Consider the following 19,089-nt stretch of genomic DNA (forward strand, 5'->3'; position numbering starts at 1 on the left):
ACTCTGGCGACTGTATGGGGTCGTTTCCATGGTGACTCTGACTGCTGTAATGGCCATCAGCACTGATTGGCTAGGAACCTCTGAAGTGGAAAAGGAAAAGACAGGGTTGTCTGGGATTAAAAGGGAACTTGCTGCTGAGAGATGTTCTAAGAATTGTAAATTAATGGTATTCTGAATGACTCTGCTGATTGCTGTGAGGAGAAAGGTTTGACATCCGGAAAATTTACGCCAAGTGCTTAAGATAAATGCATCAGAGCAAAACACACATCTACCACTGTCTAAGTGCCATCAAATTACTAGTCCTGGGTCTGTATTTTTCTAGGGTTGTTACAGTGTGAAGGCAAGAAATGCAGACAAAGGACTAGTTCTAAGAAGGCACTCGCTATCCTCTAAGAAATGCAGGCTTTGCATCTGTACCTATCACAAAGCCAGGGGTATTTTTGATGTCTGGAGAAAATGGATTCTTGAAAGGCCCGTGGATATCCTCACAAAGTCCTTTCCTTTTCTTAAGAAACACCTTGGGCTCCTATTACCGGCAGCTCCCTCACACCAACGTGAAAACATTCCTCAATGTCCAGGACAATGGCAGCAGTTCTCATCACTGACTGATTATATAAATATCCTGTATAGCTCAGGTAAGATCAGTACAGTTCCAGAGTCCAGCTTGCTCTTCACTACATCAAAGTAGACTTTAATCCAGGAGCATAATTGGTCCGTGGTCCAAGGCCTAAAATCCACTGCAAAGTCCACTCCTGTTATGTTTGCCGCCTTCTTCAAATCTTACAGTTACAAAAACCTAAGATGCAGCTTAAAATCCTCAGGTGATTTGATATCCATGCTACAATAAGTAAGAGTGTGTAGTCTACATCCAACTCATTACTAGTTCACTTTCTCACTGTCGGCTGCCAGGCGTGACAGCAGCACAGAATTCTGATTTTGAATATAGATTGTGGTTGTGGTCTCCATGTTGTGGCGAACACACCGGTATGAAATTCTGTGGTATTCATATGATAATGATGTCCAAAAACACATGGAGTGTCAAAATACACTGGTGTAATTATGACAGCAAAAAGGCCTCTCCTTTTTTCTTTTTTTTAAAAAAGTTCAATAAGTAAAGTTGATGTGATGTATGTCCTTTTGATTGTGGTTTTGTTGCACTTCTACTGTGTTTCTGCAAACTTTCTCATCAAAAACTTGCGGTTGGTGGATACAAAGCCCTTTGGACAAGGCGGTCCAGCTATGTGTTAAGCATCACTCATGGTGACAGTCGCTAGGACAAGAGCACAGCAGACACGAGCAGCATTGCCACTGTGAGAAGAAGGCGGTCACGTGAGGGGCTACTGCCACTGACACTTTTCTCCAGTTTGGGAACTTCAGGGTTAAATTCATCTGGAGAGAAAAAGCACAAGAGAGAGAAAGTAAGAAAGTGAGAAAAGAGAGACTGTGAGTATGAATCAGCTAGAGAGATAGTGTGTGCATGTGTGACACAGAGGGAAACAAACCATTACTGTACTACATTATTAATTCATCAATCTCCAGACAATGTGTGATTCATGCAAATGGTGCTTTAACATATACAGAGAAAAAGACATGATGCAATTATCAACAAACCACCAATTATCATCAGCACTGCTACATATGGCCATTTCCCCCCAGGGAGAGAAAATTAAAAGCTCTTTAGTTTTTGATCAGATATATTTGTTTTTTGTTACTCACGTATTCCTATTTTCACACTAATGATGTTTTTATCCTAGAGGGATTTCAATCAAACCAAATTACTTAGGTCTTGTCATTGATTAGACACAACAGAACATTAGCTGGACGGGAAAGACGCAGAAAGAGCTGGGACAACACATTTTGTAGTATTTGGTAAAAAGTGGATTACACTGAGTTATTATGCTTTGTCTCGACATAATGTTTCCCATTATACGTAGAGGGTTATGACCTGCCAAACTAAAGCAAAAAGGAACCAAACAGAGCCTTGCTGTGCACAATTACACATCCATCACAGATTTTAGAGCAACCCGAGGTAGCTGCAATGAGGTGTGTTAGAAAAACCTGTCTTTTTCCATAAAGTAATCTAAGTAAGTGCAGAAGAAAGCTGCAATTTCTTCCTGACGTCAGTCACATTAAGCCACATCAGACATAAAAGAGAGTTGAAGGTGAAGAGGAGAACGTTTTCAGCCTTAAGATATGACACACTGATGGTACATTGTACATTATCAGGAAATTTGAGTTTAACAACTGAAAAATCACACCGGAGACAGAAAAATATACTTGTTTTGATGCAAAATATAATATAGTTGTTTTGCAAATTGCACCTCAAAACTGACAAAATCTTGTTTGTCTTTTTAAATTCCATTACTTTTACTTCTGTCAGTCTACCCTCAATGTAAAATCCCTTTCTGAAATCTGTTCCAATGTGAAAATGTATCAAGTGAATGAAGCAAGGTGTCATCAAGATACTGTTTCACACCAACATTAAAGCCAGGTCCGGAATTTGCTGAATATAATAGAGGCAGTAACAGCTACAACTAAAAACAAGGTAGGTGATAAGAGATATCAGATGAAGACAACAAACACATGACAGGTGATGTCCAATGAATGTACGGAATTTTGTTTTTGCTGTCTCTAAAAGTAAACCATCCGACCACTCTGGTTTGTCCTGGTCATGTGGGACTCTTGCCCACGTCAAAGCTGGTTTTTGAAAACACAAAACATCTGTCTGCAGCACTGAGTCACGACATTGACAATCACACTGCCCCGCACCGGGATGAAACAGAAAACAGACAGTGAAGGCAGGAGGGAGAATATAAACCAGCATTGCCTCAGGTAGAGCTCACAGGTCACAACCTGGCCTTCATACTGTCCAGTTTCATAAAATGTACACTCAGTGACCAGAAAAGGGAACAACCTGCCTCTGCAAAATAAGTTATCTTCATTACTTTTACATAAACAAGTACATGCAGTAACAACTCTATTAGCATAGTTGCTTTGCATTTAAACGGATTCACTTCATATGATCTAACTTATTTGTGAGTTCCAGAGGCTTTGACACTCACAGCGGTGTACAAAATGCAATCATTCTTCAAAAACCTTGCTATTTAGGGAGGCTTCCCTTGGAAGATGAATGTGGGGGACATCTTGTGCCTCAGGCCATAACAAGTTATCCACAGTATGACACCTCACATCACAGTACAATTGTGGGATACAGCAATCAATTTCAGAGCACACAATCCGGTGTAGTCGTGTCTGTATAAGGTACAACAACAGAGGAGCGCGCGGGGTAGCTTTCCAGTCCATGGTAAACTGCCAAAGGCATTTACAGTGAGATAAGAAACATCAGCTTGAGACTGTCGATGAGTGGAAAAAGGTTGTCTGGTCTGATAAATCCTTGTGCCAACTCCAGTGCACCACAACAAGGGTGGACCTGCAGTGAGGCGTAAACAACGAGATGATGGACCCATCGTGCTATAGAGGTCAGTGGGGGAGGTGTAAAATGTATTACAACAGCCTTACATTTAGCCTATTAATACCTGCAGATCAATGCAGTAATACCAGAGTATAGTTTAATGTCATAGCAGGTTCATACTGTACATTTATGACCATCACAGCAATTGGTAATTGGGTAGAGAATGCTCTTCGTCACGCTGAAATAATTGTCCGGGTAAGGCTTCAACCTTGGGCAGCAGTGATGTCTTTGTGCCGTTAAAGCTGATTACTGACTTAGCTTTAATACTGGGAGGCTACATGCCCATTGTTAAGATGGGCAAAGCTACAAAGCTTTATCAGAACAAAGAGTGATTGAACATGTTTCTGAAGTAGAAGCATCTTCTGGTCATTGAGTGTACAGAGAGTGTACTCTATAAAAAGTCTTTTGGTGTTCATTGTTGTTGAGAATATTTGCATATAACAAGACACTTGGCACAGATGAATCAAGGCTGCCGGTGTCTATTGATGGTTCTTAAAATTATTTGTTTCCTGTTGCATTTTCTGCTCCATCACTTAATTTATGCTCCAACCTTTCCTCCTCCACCATTGCTGCTGACATTTAATATAGGAGGAAAGGGTTTAAGACTTCTATGATTAATTCAAGAACAAAGCAGCAAGACTGGCGCTGAATTCTTGTACAGTAGCACATCTGTGGAAATAAGTCGTTTGCTATACGATGCTCTGCCATAAATAATCTCAGCTATTCATAACTCGAATGTAGTGTACGGTCTCAACACTCAATGCGTAATTGCTGAGTTCTGGGTACACTTTGATATCGCTTCATCAAAGTCTAATGAGGCAAGAAACACAAGCGGTCAGATGATCAGACAGGTTGTAAACAAGCCGACAGCAGCCCATTTCACAAAAGTGATTCACGAGCACCAGTTATACGTAGATTGTGTGTAACAGTTCCAGTGTCTTGTTTCGGAAATGACTGTTCTTCACAAATTGCAGGCACACTCGGGAGTCCTACTGTTTTGATTAGTGAATGAGTGTTAAATGAGTGTGAAATGGGCCACAGATTCGTTAGATTATCAAAACGTGTTTATTTTGAGGTAAAATCGAAAGGGAGCACACCCGAAATGTCGGTAAGAAAGGAAAACTTCATCTTCATTTTCTTTACCATAAGTTTCTCTAACCTAGGGGTTTGTTATAAAGGTGTGTGATCATGCAACATGCAATTAACATGAAACTATGAAACTGTGAAAAGTATTACCGAAATTGATTCAACCATAACTTTTCTGAGAATGCTAAATGTTAATGCAAAAAGATTGGAAGTGTAGTAGCGAATTAACAGTCCAATATACTTCGTTATTTAAAAGATGTCAAAGTCCCAAAAGATTCAAACAGAAAAATCCCCAAGAGTCGTCCAGCTGAATGCAGTTAGAGTTTTATTCATCGACAAATAAATCCTCAGAACCAAAACAACAGAAATGATACAATGATTTTAGATAAATGTTTCCTTTTATAGTGATAATTGTCTGACCATCGTGGGAAAGTGGGAAATCCCCTTTGCCCAAGTAAATTTCAACCAATCAGATTCCAACTTTTCTTGGCATCGATCCCATAATGCTCTTTTCGTTCAAAACTCTAGTCGCAGGTGCATGGAGTTTTTTTCAGAATGTGGCCTTGAAACTTCAGTGTTTCATACAGGGGTTACTTCAGTTCAGTTTCTTCTATATAAGGGTTACCTCCGTTCATTGACTGATGCCCACTTACTTTGAGTTATATACTATCTCAATTACAATACTGTGTTGTGACTTTTGTTACTGCATTCTTTTCTTTTTAAAAGATAATAATAATAATAATAAAAGTGTAGTACATTTAATCACATATAATTCAGGGTATGTTTATCAAATCATTAAAGTGCTTATTCATTCAGTAAGTGCAGAATCACATACACCTCTTCTTTAATCATAATGCCCTCAGTTTTGATTATCTTTAGCAAATAACAATCAATAATCAAGTACCCTTTAAGCAGATACAACTTTGTTCATTGTTAGTATTTATCATCCACATTTTACACTACAGAAGCAAAACTAATGAAGGAAGAGGACGACAGCAAGTCCAACCATATGAGGAGAGAAGGGGAGAGATTTGTTGATTCTGAGCCAGTCTGTGGGCTGGTCTGGTCCTGAGGGTGAGTCAGAGAGTGGGTGTCCAGCGGTCAGCAGAGCCATCAAGGGTACGGGTTGTTTTTAAGTGTGCGTGTGAGTGTGCATAAATCTGTGTGTCTGGATTTTTGTTATGCCTCCAAATCTATTCAGCAAAATGCATCACAACGCTAGAGGCTATGATTTTTTATGATTCCTTGCCAGTGTGTGTTTTTTTTATATTAAATTCTACGTAAGCTCGAGCCTGAGTTACTGCTGAGCAATTCGCCCACCACTGAGCTTTTCTTTCTTCCGCTGCCCCTTCTATCTGCACCCCCCTTTCTCTGCCCCCCACTATATTTTTTATCTCTTTTTCTGCCTGTCTCTCTCTCTCTCTCTCTCTCTCTCTCTCTCTCTCTCTCTCTCTCTCTCTCTCTCTTTCTCTGGCTTATCTGTCCCTCTTTCTGTCTCTCTTTCACTGCCTCATTCCTCTCTTTTATCTCTGACTTTCTCTATCTCACTTTGTCTCTCCCTCTCCCTTTTACCAGCCTCCCCCTGCCTCCCTCTCTAACCCCTGTCTCTCTTTTCTGCCTTTCTCTTTCTCTCTATCTCTCTCTCTCTCTCTCTCTCTCTCTCTCTCTCTCTCTCTCTCTCTCTCTCTCTCTCTCTCTCTCTGAAGGTGCTCGTTGCTGATGGCTCAAGAGCTCTTTTCACTCTATCTCTGTTGGTGTCAGTTTCCATCTCAGGCAGGTCACACTCTCTTAGCCCTCGTCACAGACTGCCTACAGCTCCCAGAAACAAGCATACTAAATGATTCCCGGCAAGAGGCTTTTGTTTGAGATGGGGATGAAGAAAGAGAAATGAAAAAGACAGGGTTTATGTAACCACTCAGCTGCACAATTGACTCGCTCACTGACATGCTTTCTTCTTAGGTAAACACAGACCTTTCATTCCTTACAAGACCTCCACTGACCTTGTTCATTTTGTGCAGGAAAAAGTAAATGGCAATGTGTGTATCTTTGTTTGGAGTGGTTTTTTGACAATTTAAAGAATACATATTAAATATTAAAGAAAAAAGTATTTTCCTGTCTTACTTTCATTGTTTTAGCTATAGTCTTGGTTAATCGTTGCACTCTGGGAAAGTGGAAGCATTGTTAAAAGCCCAGATGGGGCAAGGAAACAATGTGAAGATTTATTTAGGTATAAACAAAGATAGACAGTACGCATATAACCCAATCTGTCCTTTTGTAAACATCCATCACAGTTTACAGATACAATTCCTGCTTCTTGCTGTATTGTATAGTATATTTGTATCTTTGTATAATCAACATTTTAGTTCCAGTCATATTCAATCTTACCTTCAAATAAAGGGGTTTAGATAATCTTGCTAAACTGGCTTGTTTACAACCAGTTTTCCCCAGATATCAGCAAGACCCTTTCTCAACATTTTTACATGTTATAGCAGGAAAAGGAGACTCATGGCAGCATTCCATGCATGCAGGTTTCATAGCCCTTGTATTTTGCATGCTGGCTCAATGGCTCGGTTTACTGAGAAACCTAAATGAAATAGAGACATTCTTATTGTTATTACTAACACCTGTGCTTTTCTTGCCATAAAAAGCCTATGTATGTACCGTACATGGGTAAGAGGCATGATGGCCAAGACCATGAAAATAAGACCCACAGTGTAATAAATTTGAATTATCCTTTCATGTTGCATAAACGGTTTAATGCTCTAAGGGTTAAGTGAGTTTGTTTGTTTTATTACACAGATTCCTGAAAATACTGTATAAGCAGTGCACAGTATGAGTATAAGAGTATTAGCAAGGTGCAAAGGGGGATTTGACTCTGGTCTATATATCCCTGCCTCTGCTGAGTTACTTTTTATCCACAGTCGAGAGAAAATGTTGTCCCCCTCATAGTAATTTATGCTGCTTCACCCATGGACCACATAAAATATCGAAACTAAAAATAGGCTATTTTTTTTTTAAAAGGACTACAACGTGAGAACAGTCATCAGTGCAAGCAGTCAAATCAGAAATGGACTTGACAATGAGAGACAGTAGAGATGATACAGCGTCTAGTCTACGTGATGACTCAGTAAGTGGACTGGGTTTTGCCTCCTTTCCTGCTCAGGAATTTGCAGATATGTGAGTAAAAGAAGGGTGACATGCCACAGATGACCCCTCCACAGGAAAGCATAAAAAGAAGACAAAAGTCCGTCATCAAAATGGACTCTTTTCTCAGTCTGACAAGTTGGCATATAATGTAGCCTATTAATTTGTATCATGTTACATGTTGTGCTATTGCATGTTATGATTATTTTCTATTCAGTATTGAAGTTTGCTGCGCGCTATGCATACAGCTAAATTAACAGTGACTTGCAAGAATGTGTTGGTATTGGCACATCCGGCGGAGTGGTGTTATCACATCTATCACATGTTTTATGTGTCTAGATGAGGAAAGAACAAGGTTTGAACTTGAAGTATTTTTGCACTACTTGACAAATTACATTTTTAACAAATGGGTTAAAGTATTCCTGCAAATGCAGTGATCAAGTTCAAATTTAATAATTTGTATACATTACTGTGACAGCTGCAAGAAATAGCCTAGTAGGCTCCATAGTCTATGTAAGGCTCACTGTGGTTCTGATTTATTTTCATGAATAGAAACGTTTAAAGAACATCCCCCTCTCTGATTTTTTCACAGATCACACCCTCAGAATACTTACATGTGAATCCTGCTGAATCACTGATGTTGCTGTTCATGGTGTTACCCATATTGCACAACTCTCAAGAGAGAAGAAAATAAATGCTTTACTCATAAACCAGCTATGGCCTGTGAATTTTCTTTTGCCAACCGTAGAATAAAAACCCAACAAATGGTTGGTTCCATTTCACAATGATTGGTACACAAATCAAACTTTGCAGCCACAGCCAAATATTGACCAGCATCTGGAAATTGGCTGCAGTTCATTTGCAGCAGCTCAGAGACAGAAGCACAGTCACTCACCAATGTTGTGTATTTTAATGTTTGGCCTGACTGTGTAGTCGGGAGACGACTGACTGGAGTCATCATCTGCCTGGGAGACTGGGAAACACACCACATATACACAATGAGAAAGAGAGAGAGAAAGAAGTGGTAGCAGAGGAGGGAAAATAGAAAGATGGAGAAAGAGAGACAAGGAGAGAAAACAACCCATTAAAACAAAAGCACTGAGGAAAATGTGCTTTTCAGGCACCATTAAATTGTATACAGTTACAGCAGTTAGTGTACCATGGCCATTGAGAAAGTATGAAGAAATCCTGAATGTTGAATCCAGGCTTCCATGTGAAGATTAAAAGCATTTGGAACCGATGGATGAGAAAACATTATTGCATTTGCTGTTCGTCTATACACAGCATTATATTCAGTCTGCACTGCCAAATTATCCTTGAATGAATGATGTGTGGGTTTGTGGTGCAAGTGTATACATCTCTGCGTATTTTCTGCTCTGTGATTCAGAGTCATAGTTACGGTAGGAGGATGAAAGAGCATTTACTGAGAATTTTCATACAGTAGAAGCTGGTAGTAATCAATTTGCAATTCCCCGCAGATACACAGCATATGTCATGAATACTTACATTTCTATCTAATCTGAAAGTCTTGTTAAGAGTTAAAGTGTGAGACATGCAGAAGAAGAAGAATGAGAAGGATCTGTAGGCAGCAGAAGTCTAGTGCGTTTTTCATCGCAAGCTGTTAAAATGACCTTGCTGAGTAAAGGTTGTGTGGATTGTAAACTGACGAAATGCACCAATGCACACAGATATTCATGCCCAAACACATACACATTAAAACATTTACGGCTGAAGTACTACCATGTGCAGACACACATACAAACATACTCAGATGCACACAATGAGCACACAAACACACACACACACACACACACACACACACAAGCGAGCGGAGGCGTGGTAGACACATCAATAGATTAGCCGTGACACTGGGATGAGGGGGGGGGGGGGGGGGTGTTAAGGTGATGTGTACACAGGGGCTGACACTGGCCTGAGTGTGGGATGCATTAGTGCTGACAAGGTTAGAGGAGAGGGGGAGGCTTTCAGCACAGGGCTGCCTGATCAAAGGTCTGCAGGGGAGAAAGCAGGCTACCAGGGTAAAAATAACACACACACTATACAGAGCAGCAGGCATCAGAGAGCTAGCAAGAGAGAAGTAGAGATAGACAGTGAGGGGTTTGGGGGGGGTTAAAGATGGTCAAGAAAGCTGTTTTTCCTTCTACATCTATTGTATGGCTTCATGAGAGCATGTCATTTACAGAGAGAGACAGAGCATTACTGTAATAGCACTGAGACAAAGAATAATATTAAGCCATCACCCTCAAAGTGCTGCTTTGGGGGAAAAGACACCATCATCAAAACCTCGCCAAGACAGCACAAGGCAGAAAAGCCTCTTTCTGAGACAAGACTGTCAGATCTTAGTTTTTCCCTCTCTTTGCCTCTGTTTCTCTGTGTGTTTGTGTGTTGGGAAGATACAAAGAGATAGAAGGGGAGAGGAGAGTTGAGAAACTGACACAGAAAGAGAGGAAATGAAATAAAATGAATGAGAGAGACCTGTGGAGGTAAGACAGGGGTGTTGGGTCTCACCAGTGGAGCAGCAGACGTAGACTCTCAGTCTCAAGCAGCTGTGGCCGTGGTGGTGGGTGGGTGTGGCTAAAACAGAGAGAAAAAACATACACAACATGTCAACCTTGTGCCCTCTGCAGGCCACAAAAAAAACCCTCAAACAATGTAAACTAGCCCTGCAATAGAGCAACTGTCTGCAGCTGAACTTCCAGAATCTATTAACAACACCCACACACTGTCAATACATGTGGGTGACAGCAGCTGAAGAAAAAGCTTCTCATTATAATCTCAGATCAAAATATTGGATGTGCTTTCCTATCCACTGCATTGAACCAGCGCTGGTGTTCACTGGCCTGACTCACAGATATAGTAGTACTCCTGGCCCACGCTGAACTCGTAGCCCAGTGAGAAGGCGCTGTAACGCTGGAATTTCTCAGAAAACTTGATGGGTCCGTGGGGCGCATGTGGCCTGTTGCACTCCCAGCGTTTGAAGCCCAGCTGGGGGTCACAGGTTCGGTAGCCGCGGTAGCTGACCATGTAGAGGATGTACTGCTCTGCAGTGTTGCGCTCTAGTGTCCCTCGTTGGGTGGTGTTGTAGTGTGGGCAGTAGATGTCCAGGTAGTCGTTGACACTGACCTGCACGGTGAATCCCTCCCTCCGTAGCCTGTGTTCAAAGAAGAAACAGAAAGAGTTGACAAAGGAAAGAAGAAAAGACAGACAAAATATAGATGAGTAACTATGGCTGCAACCAATTTATTATATTTATTATTATTAACCAGTGGGGACTCCAGGAATCTCTGCACCTGGCCAGTAAGTGTACTACATAGTCCCGCTTAAAACTACAAATTGTTGTTTTTGTTGTTGTTTTTAAATTTGTACTTTGTAGGGATTAAACAAACAAGATATAACTGTTCCTGCCGGTTCCCAGTCTTTATGCTAAGCTAAACTAAGCTAAACTAAACATCTCCTGGTTTAAGTTTCCTACATAAAAAAACAGATACAAGAGTTGTATTAATCTTATCATTCAAGTCTTACTAAGAAAACAAATAAGCTTATTTTTCTTAAAACATAAATGTATTATCTTAACCTCTCAGTTATCTTTATTAATCAATTATGTGTTTAGTTGATAAAATATCAGTAAATTATCACTGTTGGAAAAATACCCATCTTAGGTTCCCACAGACCAAGGTGATGTCTTTGAATTGCTTGTTTTCATAGCAACCGACTGTCAGAAACCCAGATATTTAATTTACAGTTATATAAACAGAGGAAACTAGCAAATCCTCACATTTGAGAAGCTAAATGTCCTTATTCTTTAATATTTATATTTGACAGATGACTTCAGCTATTGCTCAATTATCAAACTCATTGTCAATACTTTTCTGCCTATTTCAACTCATCTTTTTAGTACAGGTCACACAAAAGCAACATAAAGAGGCCACAGAACTACTGACTTTTCCATCAGTGTACATTAACACCCTCTTTGTTCAAAAGATTAACTATTGGACATTTCTCCCCCCTCTATATTATAAAACACACATTTTCCAAACTAAATGCCCTGTGGCAAGTGCTGAGAACGTTGCTGAGAATGATAATCTGCACTCTTGTCTTTCTCCCGGAGTAAGCTACGGGCGGGTCATTGAGGCGGAAGGAGATCCTGTCAGTGGCGATGTATGCTCTGGCCGCAGGGGAACCAGTCTGCACACAGTACATATGATGGACCAAGCTCCCCTGGCAACATTCACTGATGGACAAACACGCTGTTAGCAGGTAAGGAAGTCCACTCTAAGGTTGTGTGTGTGTGTGTGTGTGTGTGTGTGTGTGTGTGTGTGTGTGTGTGTGTGTGTGTGTGTGTGTGTGTGTGTGTGTGTGTGTGTGTGTGTGTGTGTGTGTGTGTGATGTATATAAAGGTACATGAACCCTGTATTCGATTTGAGACTCCTCAATGAACAACTGGGATGAGATGATGTGTTATGATTTTTCATTCAGCCGCCACGCTGTGATCTTCACTGTTTATAATACTGAGTATACTTATTATGGAAATTACACAATCTGTAATTAGACTAAGTAGAAGTCATTATAAGGGCTCCTGCAGGTGAGCTGATGAGATGGGAATTGTCCTTGGATGTAATGATGTGTAACATGAACCAACTAGCGTTGTAATGACGTTTTTTCACCAGTAGGTAGAGGTATTGTGCTGCATAATGTTGAGAGGGCAACCCTCCCCTCTTTCTACCTCATCCTTTTTTCTCCTGGTTGTCTCCTCTTTCTTACACATTTTCTGTTAGACACATACAAAGGAGCACGCACTTACACACATTCACAACCATCCCGCGCTGTGTATACATTGCACCTGCACCCACACACATACACACACATACATACACACACATACACACACACACACACACACACACACACACACACACACACACACACACACACACACACACACACAAACACACACACACACTGTGGACTTACACAAACAAGCGCACACATGCATGCATTACTAGGTCAGGCCTCCAGAGAGATTACTATTCAATTACAAAATGAGGATCAGAAATGTCATAACACCTCTCTCCCTCTCTTTCTGTCTCGCCTTTCTTTCACACTGGTATTACAACTGCTCTTTTTTTTCTGAATCCTCTCCTCCCATTCCTTCTTTCATCTCTAGCCCTTCTCTTCGTTTGCGATTACACACATGCTGAGGCAGATGAATATCAATTCTCTTAACCAGTGTTCTTTTGGGCCATCAATCTTATCTCTGCTTTCTATCACTGTTGCTCAGATGTGAGATGACAGACTTTTGTCTTGCAGTGTTGTGGGAAGAGGCAACACAGCTATGCTTCAAAGGGACTATATTTAGTGAGTGGGGTTGGTGGTGGTGAAGGAGGGGAAGAAGTTGAGATGGGGGGGTGGGGGGTGGGTTGGTTAGAGGGGTAGAGATAGATAAAGAGGTACAATGGGTGCAGGATAGAGAGAATGGCAAGTAGACAGACCTAAGATGAAAGTGGGAGAAAGAGGGTGTGTTGAATATGAAAACACGAGATGAGGAAATCCTGGATGCCGGTGGCATGTAAAAAGTCAGAGAGTGATGCAGTCATTGAGAAATAATGTAGTTTGTGTGTGTTTGAGCACTCAGTAGTATTTATGGATAAAAAGGCTGCTCTATGTAACTGAGAAATAGTACAACGAGTGCAGCTTACTCCACTGCAATACATTTGCTCTCTCTGTTCCAAATATATACTAACTGCAGAGTCAGAAAATCATGCAACATGAGAGGCTACCGATATGGAGAATAATAGTTTCTTCGGTTCATTAGTGTGGCTTGGAGGTACACATTTTATTGAATTTTTAATTATTATAGTCTGTCAACACTTTTTTGATTAATTGATTAATCATAGGGTAATTGTGGAAAAAAAACAACAGAATTTCCCAGAGCACAAGGTGATGTCTTGAAATTGCTTATTTTATCCAACCAGCAGTCCAAAATCTAAAAGTATTCCATTTACAGTGATACATAAATGGGAAAACCCTCAAATCCGAACAGCACATTGAATAATTTTGGCATGGTGCTTAAATGATTGCCTGTAGTTGATTATCAAAACAGTTGCTGATTAATTTTCTATTGTTTGACTAATTTCAGCACTAGATAAAAAATATGACCTTGCTACTTTAATGTTTCCTATTTTGGATAACACTTAGTCTCATTAGATGTAGCTGCACAGTAGGAGGACCGTTTGTTCCAAAGGTGCAGTCAGCAATGGGAGAAAGAGGAGGAGGAGGAGAAGAAGGGAAGAGGAGGAGGAAAAATGACAGTAGGAGAGGTAAAGAAGGTAAGGTGGTGCAGAAGGGAGAAAAAAAGCATAAAGTAAGGAGACTAAAAAGGGTGGAGTGAGAAGAACAGGCTGGCTGGGTGAGAGGAGGCGGGGAGTCCCTCTAGGTGTATGGTGTTATATAAGCAGTCCACTTAGTGGCACAAGACAGAAAGGTTGCAGGGCAGAGAGGAATGGAGGGAGGAGAGAAGAAAAACAGAGAAAGGGGGTGAGAGGAGATTTAATAACTTACAGGGAGGGGGAGGAGGGGGATGGGTAAGGAAGGAAAATGCGTTGAATGATGACAACAAAGAGAAAGGCACAAAAAGGGAGGCAGAGGCCTAGACGCAGGCACAGTGTTCCCTGGGGATGAACACATATGAACATATATGTGGTAAAAGTGCAAAAAAAAGACTGATGGCTCTCATTCTCTCTGCTTTCCTCCAGCCCCGCTCCTTCTCTCCAACCCTCTTCCTCTCTTTCCACTGTGCATTGTCTGCATTGTGGTGGTTTTGCTGTCTCATCATGATTTTCTTATGAGTGGGAGTGCACAGCTAGTTAGTAAGGGCTGCAAAAGCTAGTGAAGACAGTCAGGGAAGGCAGATAGCAGGGGAGAGAGAGATGGGGAAAGAGAAAGAGGGGTGGGGGGGGGGGGGGGGGAAATAGAAAAAGAATAAGAGAGGAAGGCAAAGATAGCACCACTGCACCTTTCATATCTGCGCTAAAAAGAGTCTTTGGAGAATAGAGCCAGTATCAATAAATAACAATGGTGAGACAGCACTACATCTAAAGACACTTAAAAACATACAGTGGACGGAAACAGAGGAACCATAGAAAATCTTGTAGTGAAAAAGAAAACAGGCACAACAACATAATCATTTGAACATTTAAAAAAGAAGAAGAAAAAGAAATAGGAACAATTATCAGGAAATATTTCCCCACAATTTCCACATGAGTGATGCCAATCATTTCTTGTTTTGCTTCACTGAGCTTAAAACTAACAGTGATCCATGTCCTCTGTATAATAATTTTGTTAGATTGCATCAAGGTGAAAGTAGAAGCACAAACGCTGCTGACTTTTCAGGAATATTAATACCAGTGCAATATTATTTGGATTTTTCTTTCTCCACTGACATGAATGGATATGAAAATTCTAAACCCATCAAGGTATTCTACGCACATTGCTGTTTGTTCTTCTGCAGGTTCGCCCTACATTACTGCTAGAGGCTCCAACTGTTTTCAGAAATCCATTAAAAACAGCTGGAAGAGACCCGTTGCTGCTTTTGACAAAACGTAGTCCAACCTTGCTGTAGAAAAGGTAGTAATAGCTTCTGACTGTGGAAAAAAAACAACACTTGTGGGTTTAAACTCTTCAGCCGAATTAACGCGCATAGGGGCTGTAAAAATAAATTACACCTGTGTTATCCTTTGCAAATGAATGCTTGGCAACTGTGTGAGCACATGGCAACAAAAACATGCACATTTGACTGTATTGTACTATTATCTGTATCTGTACTAATCATTTATTGTTTTCTTTCATATTTTAGTACTGTACAAAACTCATGTATTTATTCTTTTTACTCTATCTATCTATCTATCTATCTATCTATCTATCTATCTATCTATCTATCTATCTATCTATCTATCTATCTATCTATCTATCTATCTATCTATCTATCTATCTATCTATCTATCTATCTATCTATCCATCCATCTATCTATCTATCTATGTGCCCACTGGAAAATGAAAATAGTAACTAGCTTTTATTACTTCTGATAGTTAACGTTTTCAAAACCAAAACCACATTTCCGCTTCAAACTCACTTTTCTTGCAAAGATATCCAAATATTTGCTCTCCATCTGTCTTCATGTGCTAGCATCAACATCAACATCTAACATCTACAAAGCAATTATCAACAAAGTCTTGCTGTGTCAAAAATAGCACTATGGAGTGTGATTCAATTTAAAGGATTGACTTTTGCATAAATTCTTTTGTCACTGCAGAGATGATCACACTCTCTACCCGAACAGTAATTAATCTATGCCCAATTAACACTAGCGTTTCTTTTTATTTGTCTTCATTGCTTTCCAAGATGGCTACTGTGAAAAAAGTAGTTCATTAAACTTTTTATGTTTTCATTATGTAAAATCTTGTACTTGATGTGCACCTTTGCACTGTTGCTGTCTAACTGAGTTTATTCACTGCTGTAAAAGTTTCTCTCAGTAAAGATGAGGTCAGTGTGGCATCGACACTGATGACCTTAAAAACACCTTCTCTGGGGTAATCAACATCAACCTCATCAGGAGGATAAACTACCGATGCACGAAATGGCGTGACTTAAATGCCATTCACCAGTCGTCTGTTTACCACCGACAAGACTCCTCCGATTGAGTCCCCTGGCAGCGACAAGCAAGGCGCTGCTGTTTTTCTCTGTACCTCAGCACCAAAACTCATTACTCGTGCACGCACACATGCGCACAACAGACACAGACAACCATCAGACGTGCATGCAAGTGTACGCACACGCATGCACACAGACGCAATATCTCCTGTGAGTCTTCACTGATTGAGTTAACGCCACAATTAACGGGCCGGTTTACAATGTTTCGATCCAAAATGGGAGGGTTGAGGGAGAAACAAGTGCTGAGCCAGTATGTAGGAAGAGGCAAACGCTGCAACTCTCTTCTATTACTATTAGACCACAGGGAGTCATTCACCAGTTTCTTCCACAGCCTCTGTCCACCCTGGCCTTAGAGAAATTGAAGAACATTACCTTTTTATATTTACCTATTCCTCTGTAAAGCTCGGCATGGTTTATTCTCTGGCCTTCCACCTTTCCTCTTCTCATTCAAAAAGCTCTGACACACTTCTTTTCTTGCCTTTATTTATTCAGGCTTTGCTTAAACACCTTTCACATTTAAAGACATCTATACCTAGGACTTAACCTGTATAGCTGCGATGGCCATTTGTTGGCCCGTATATCACCCACTGTATAGACAGTAGTTCTGCTGAACTAATTACTAGTCCTGCTCAAGGACAGCAAGCCTTGACAGCAGATCTTTTCAAGTCGATCACTTTCAGGGCAGTTCATCACTTCCTTCACAGCCGTTCACAGGTCAGCTTTCTGTTCCCTGATATCCCTGACAGTACGATTCTAGCTTTTTCCCTATTGCCTCCCTTCAATGTGAAGCCCCACCATCCATCACAATCTAAAGCAGCTCTACTCTGCTTCCAAAAAATACTGAAATGTCAGTTTCTTCAAATATATTAATCACAGTAATGAATACCTATGTGTTGATGTAGCCATGTCATGATATTTTCACTGCATGCCAAAAACAATAAGGTGGAACACACTTCACAAATGTTCAGTTTGAATACAGAAAGTTATTGATTTCAGCTTTGATGTAATATTTCATTGATTTCCTGTAAGTGAAATGCCTTTTCTTTTCCCTCTCAGGTTGAGGTCACAGCTAAAGAACAGCATCCAGCAGCTTGTGGGGCCGACTCTTGCCAACACAGGGGATGAGAGATGGATTTTTTATTTGAAAGATGGTCTTACTGCTCACTATTCCACCCTGCAGTTTAGTTGCTTGGTGTCTCCTTCTCCCCCAGCCTTGCTGCGGGCGTGCCTTTAGTAATGTGGGTGCGGGGGAGCTTGAGGGACCCTTTCAGAAATGTAAAGTATTAGCCAACTTAACTGAGGCAAATACATCTAAGCGGTGGGATGATGTAACACTGAATTTCCAGAAGCACCCCTGGAATCTAAAAGTCCGAGCTAGTGGAAGAGATGCTGTAGAAATAAGTCAGGCTTTGGTTTCAGCTGTTGGCTAAACGGCATAGACCACACACAGCTTATCACCGGTGTTCCCTGTCTTTGCTTTACGGAGGCTAAAGATGATAAGCAGGAATGCAATTTAGAATAAACTTCAACAAACAATTATTCCCATTATTAATTCATGTTTCGATTATTTCTCTATCAACTGATTCACTGTTTAATCTGTAAGATGTTAAAAAAGAGAGTAACATCCATCATAATGTCTCAGAAACAAAAGTGAGCTCTTTAAATTGCTTACTTTGTCCAACCAACAGTCCAAAACCCAGAGACATCCAATTTACAATGACATAACAAAGAAAAAAACCCAGCAAATTCTCAAGCTGGAAGTAACACATGTTTTGCATCTTGCTTAATACATAATTTAAAGTTTCCCTCCAGTAAAAATGTGTTTTGCTTATTGTTACTTCAGTTGGATTTTTGAGTTTCACTGTGCAGAATGATGTACGTGTGTGAGTTTGACAGCAGATGGCTGTTTTCACATTCATCTGCTGAAGAGGGAAACTTTCATTGTGCTCATTGTGGGCTTACCAGGATGATAATTACTTTGGAGCCAATCGTGGGCCAGTATTCAACCAATACGAGTGTGATGTGGAAACTTGAAGCCTTCGTAAACAGAGAATAGACTTTTTTGTGAAATAGGAGACACTTTTTGTCCAACAATGCAACTTTGAAAATGAAAACTATTTGGATATTCATTGATGATGAATTTTTCAATGAGGGAGAAGGATGAGATGTAATTTTAAGGATATTAATGAGGTAACTGGACTTTATATTTGTGAAAAAAACATATTAGACACATATTATTATTTCAAACAGTATTTTACATATATCTTACAACGTGGCAGGAGAGGATCTCTTAATAATTAAATGATTTTTATCGAAATTGTTTCAGTAGTAAGTGATACACAAAATTATGTTATTGTATGTTTTCCCGGTTAGTTTTATATCACTACACAACCTATTACAAATGATTTGCAGGTAGGTGCAGTGCTTCTTTTTAAGGGCTGAAAAGGTTGAGAGACACACACTGGCCAGACAAAAAGGCCACTTTGTGTTTGCCAGTTAGCCCAGTGGGCATGCCTATTTGAACTGTATCACTGAAGGAAACAAAACGGATCATGATCAACATAATAACACCATTTCCACAGCTTTAACATCTCGTTAAATCACTTGCAAAGCATTATGGGTTGTTGCAGAGCCAACTCATTTAAAGGGAATATGAAAAGAC

At 40.3% G+C, this 19,089-nt stretch overlaps 1 protein-coding gene across 1 annotated transcript in view; it reads right to left on the bottom strand.

Moving 5' to 3' along the window:
- Positions 1 to 1,270: 1,270 nt before the first annotated feature.
- efna3a (ephrin-A3a) overlaps positions 1,271 to 19,089 on the bottom strand; it is a 56,225-nt gene continuing 38,406 nt past the window's right edge. Inside the window, exons 2-5 of the mRNA XM_062436267.1 lie at positions 10,570 to 10,871; positions 10,229 to 10,294; positions 8,598 to 8,675; positions 1,271 to 1,389 (exon numbers count right to left, since the gene is read on the bottom strand). Of these exons, the coding sequence (XP_062292251.1) occupies positions 1,271 to 1,389; positions 8,598 to 8,675; positions 10,229 to 10,294; positions 10,570 to 10,871 (565 nt within the window). The remainder of the gene's footprint in view (positions 1,390 to 8,597; positions 8,676 to 10,228; positions 10,295 to 10,569; positions 10,872 to 19,089) is intronic.

This window comes from Scomber scombrus, chromosome 16 (genome assembly GCF_963691925.1).
Source record: "Scomber scombrus chromosome 16, fScoSco1.1, whole genome shotgun sequence".
Taxonomy (NCBI): domain Eukaryota; kingdom Metazoa; phylum Chordata; class Actinopteri; order Scombriformes; family Scombridae; genus Scomber; species Scomber scombrus.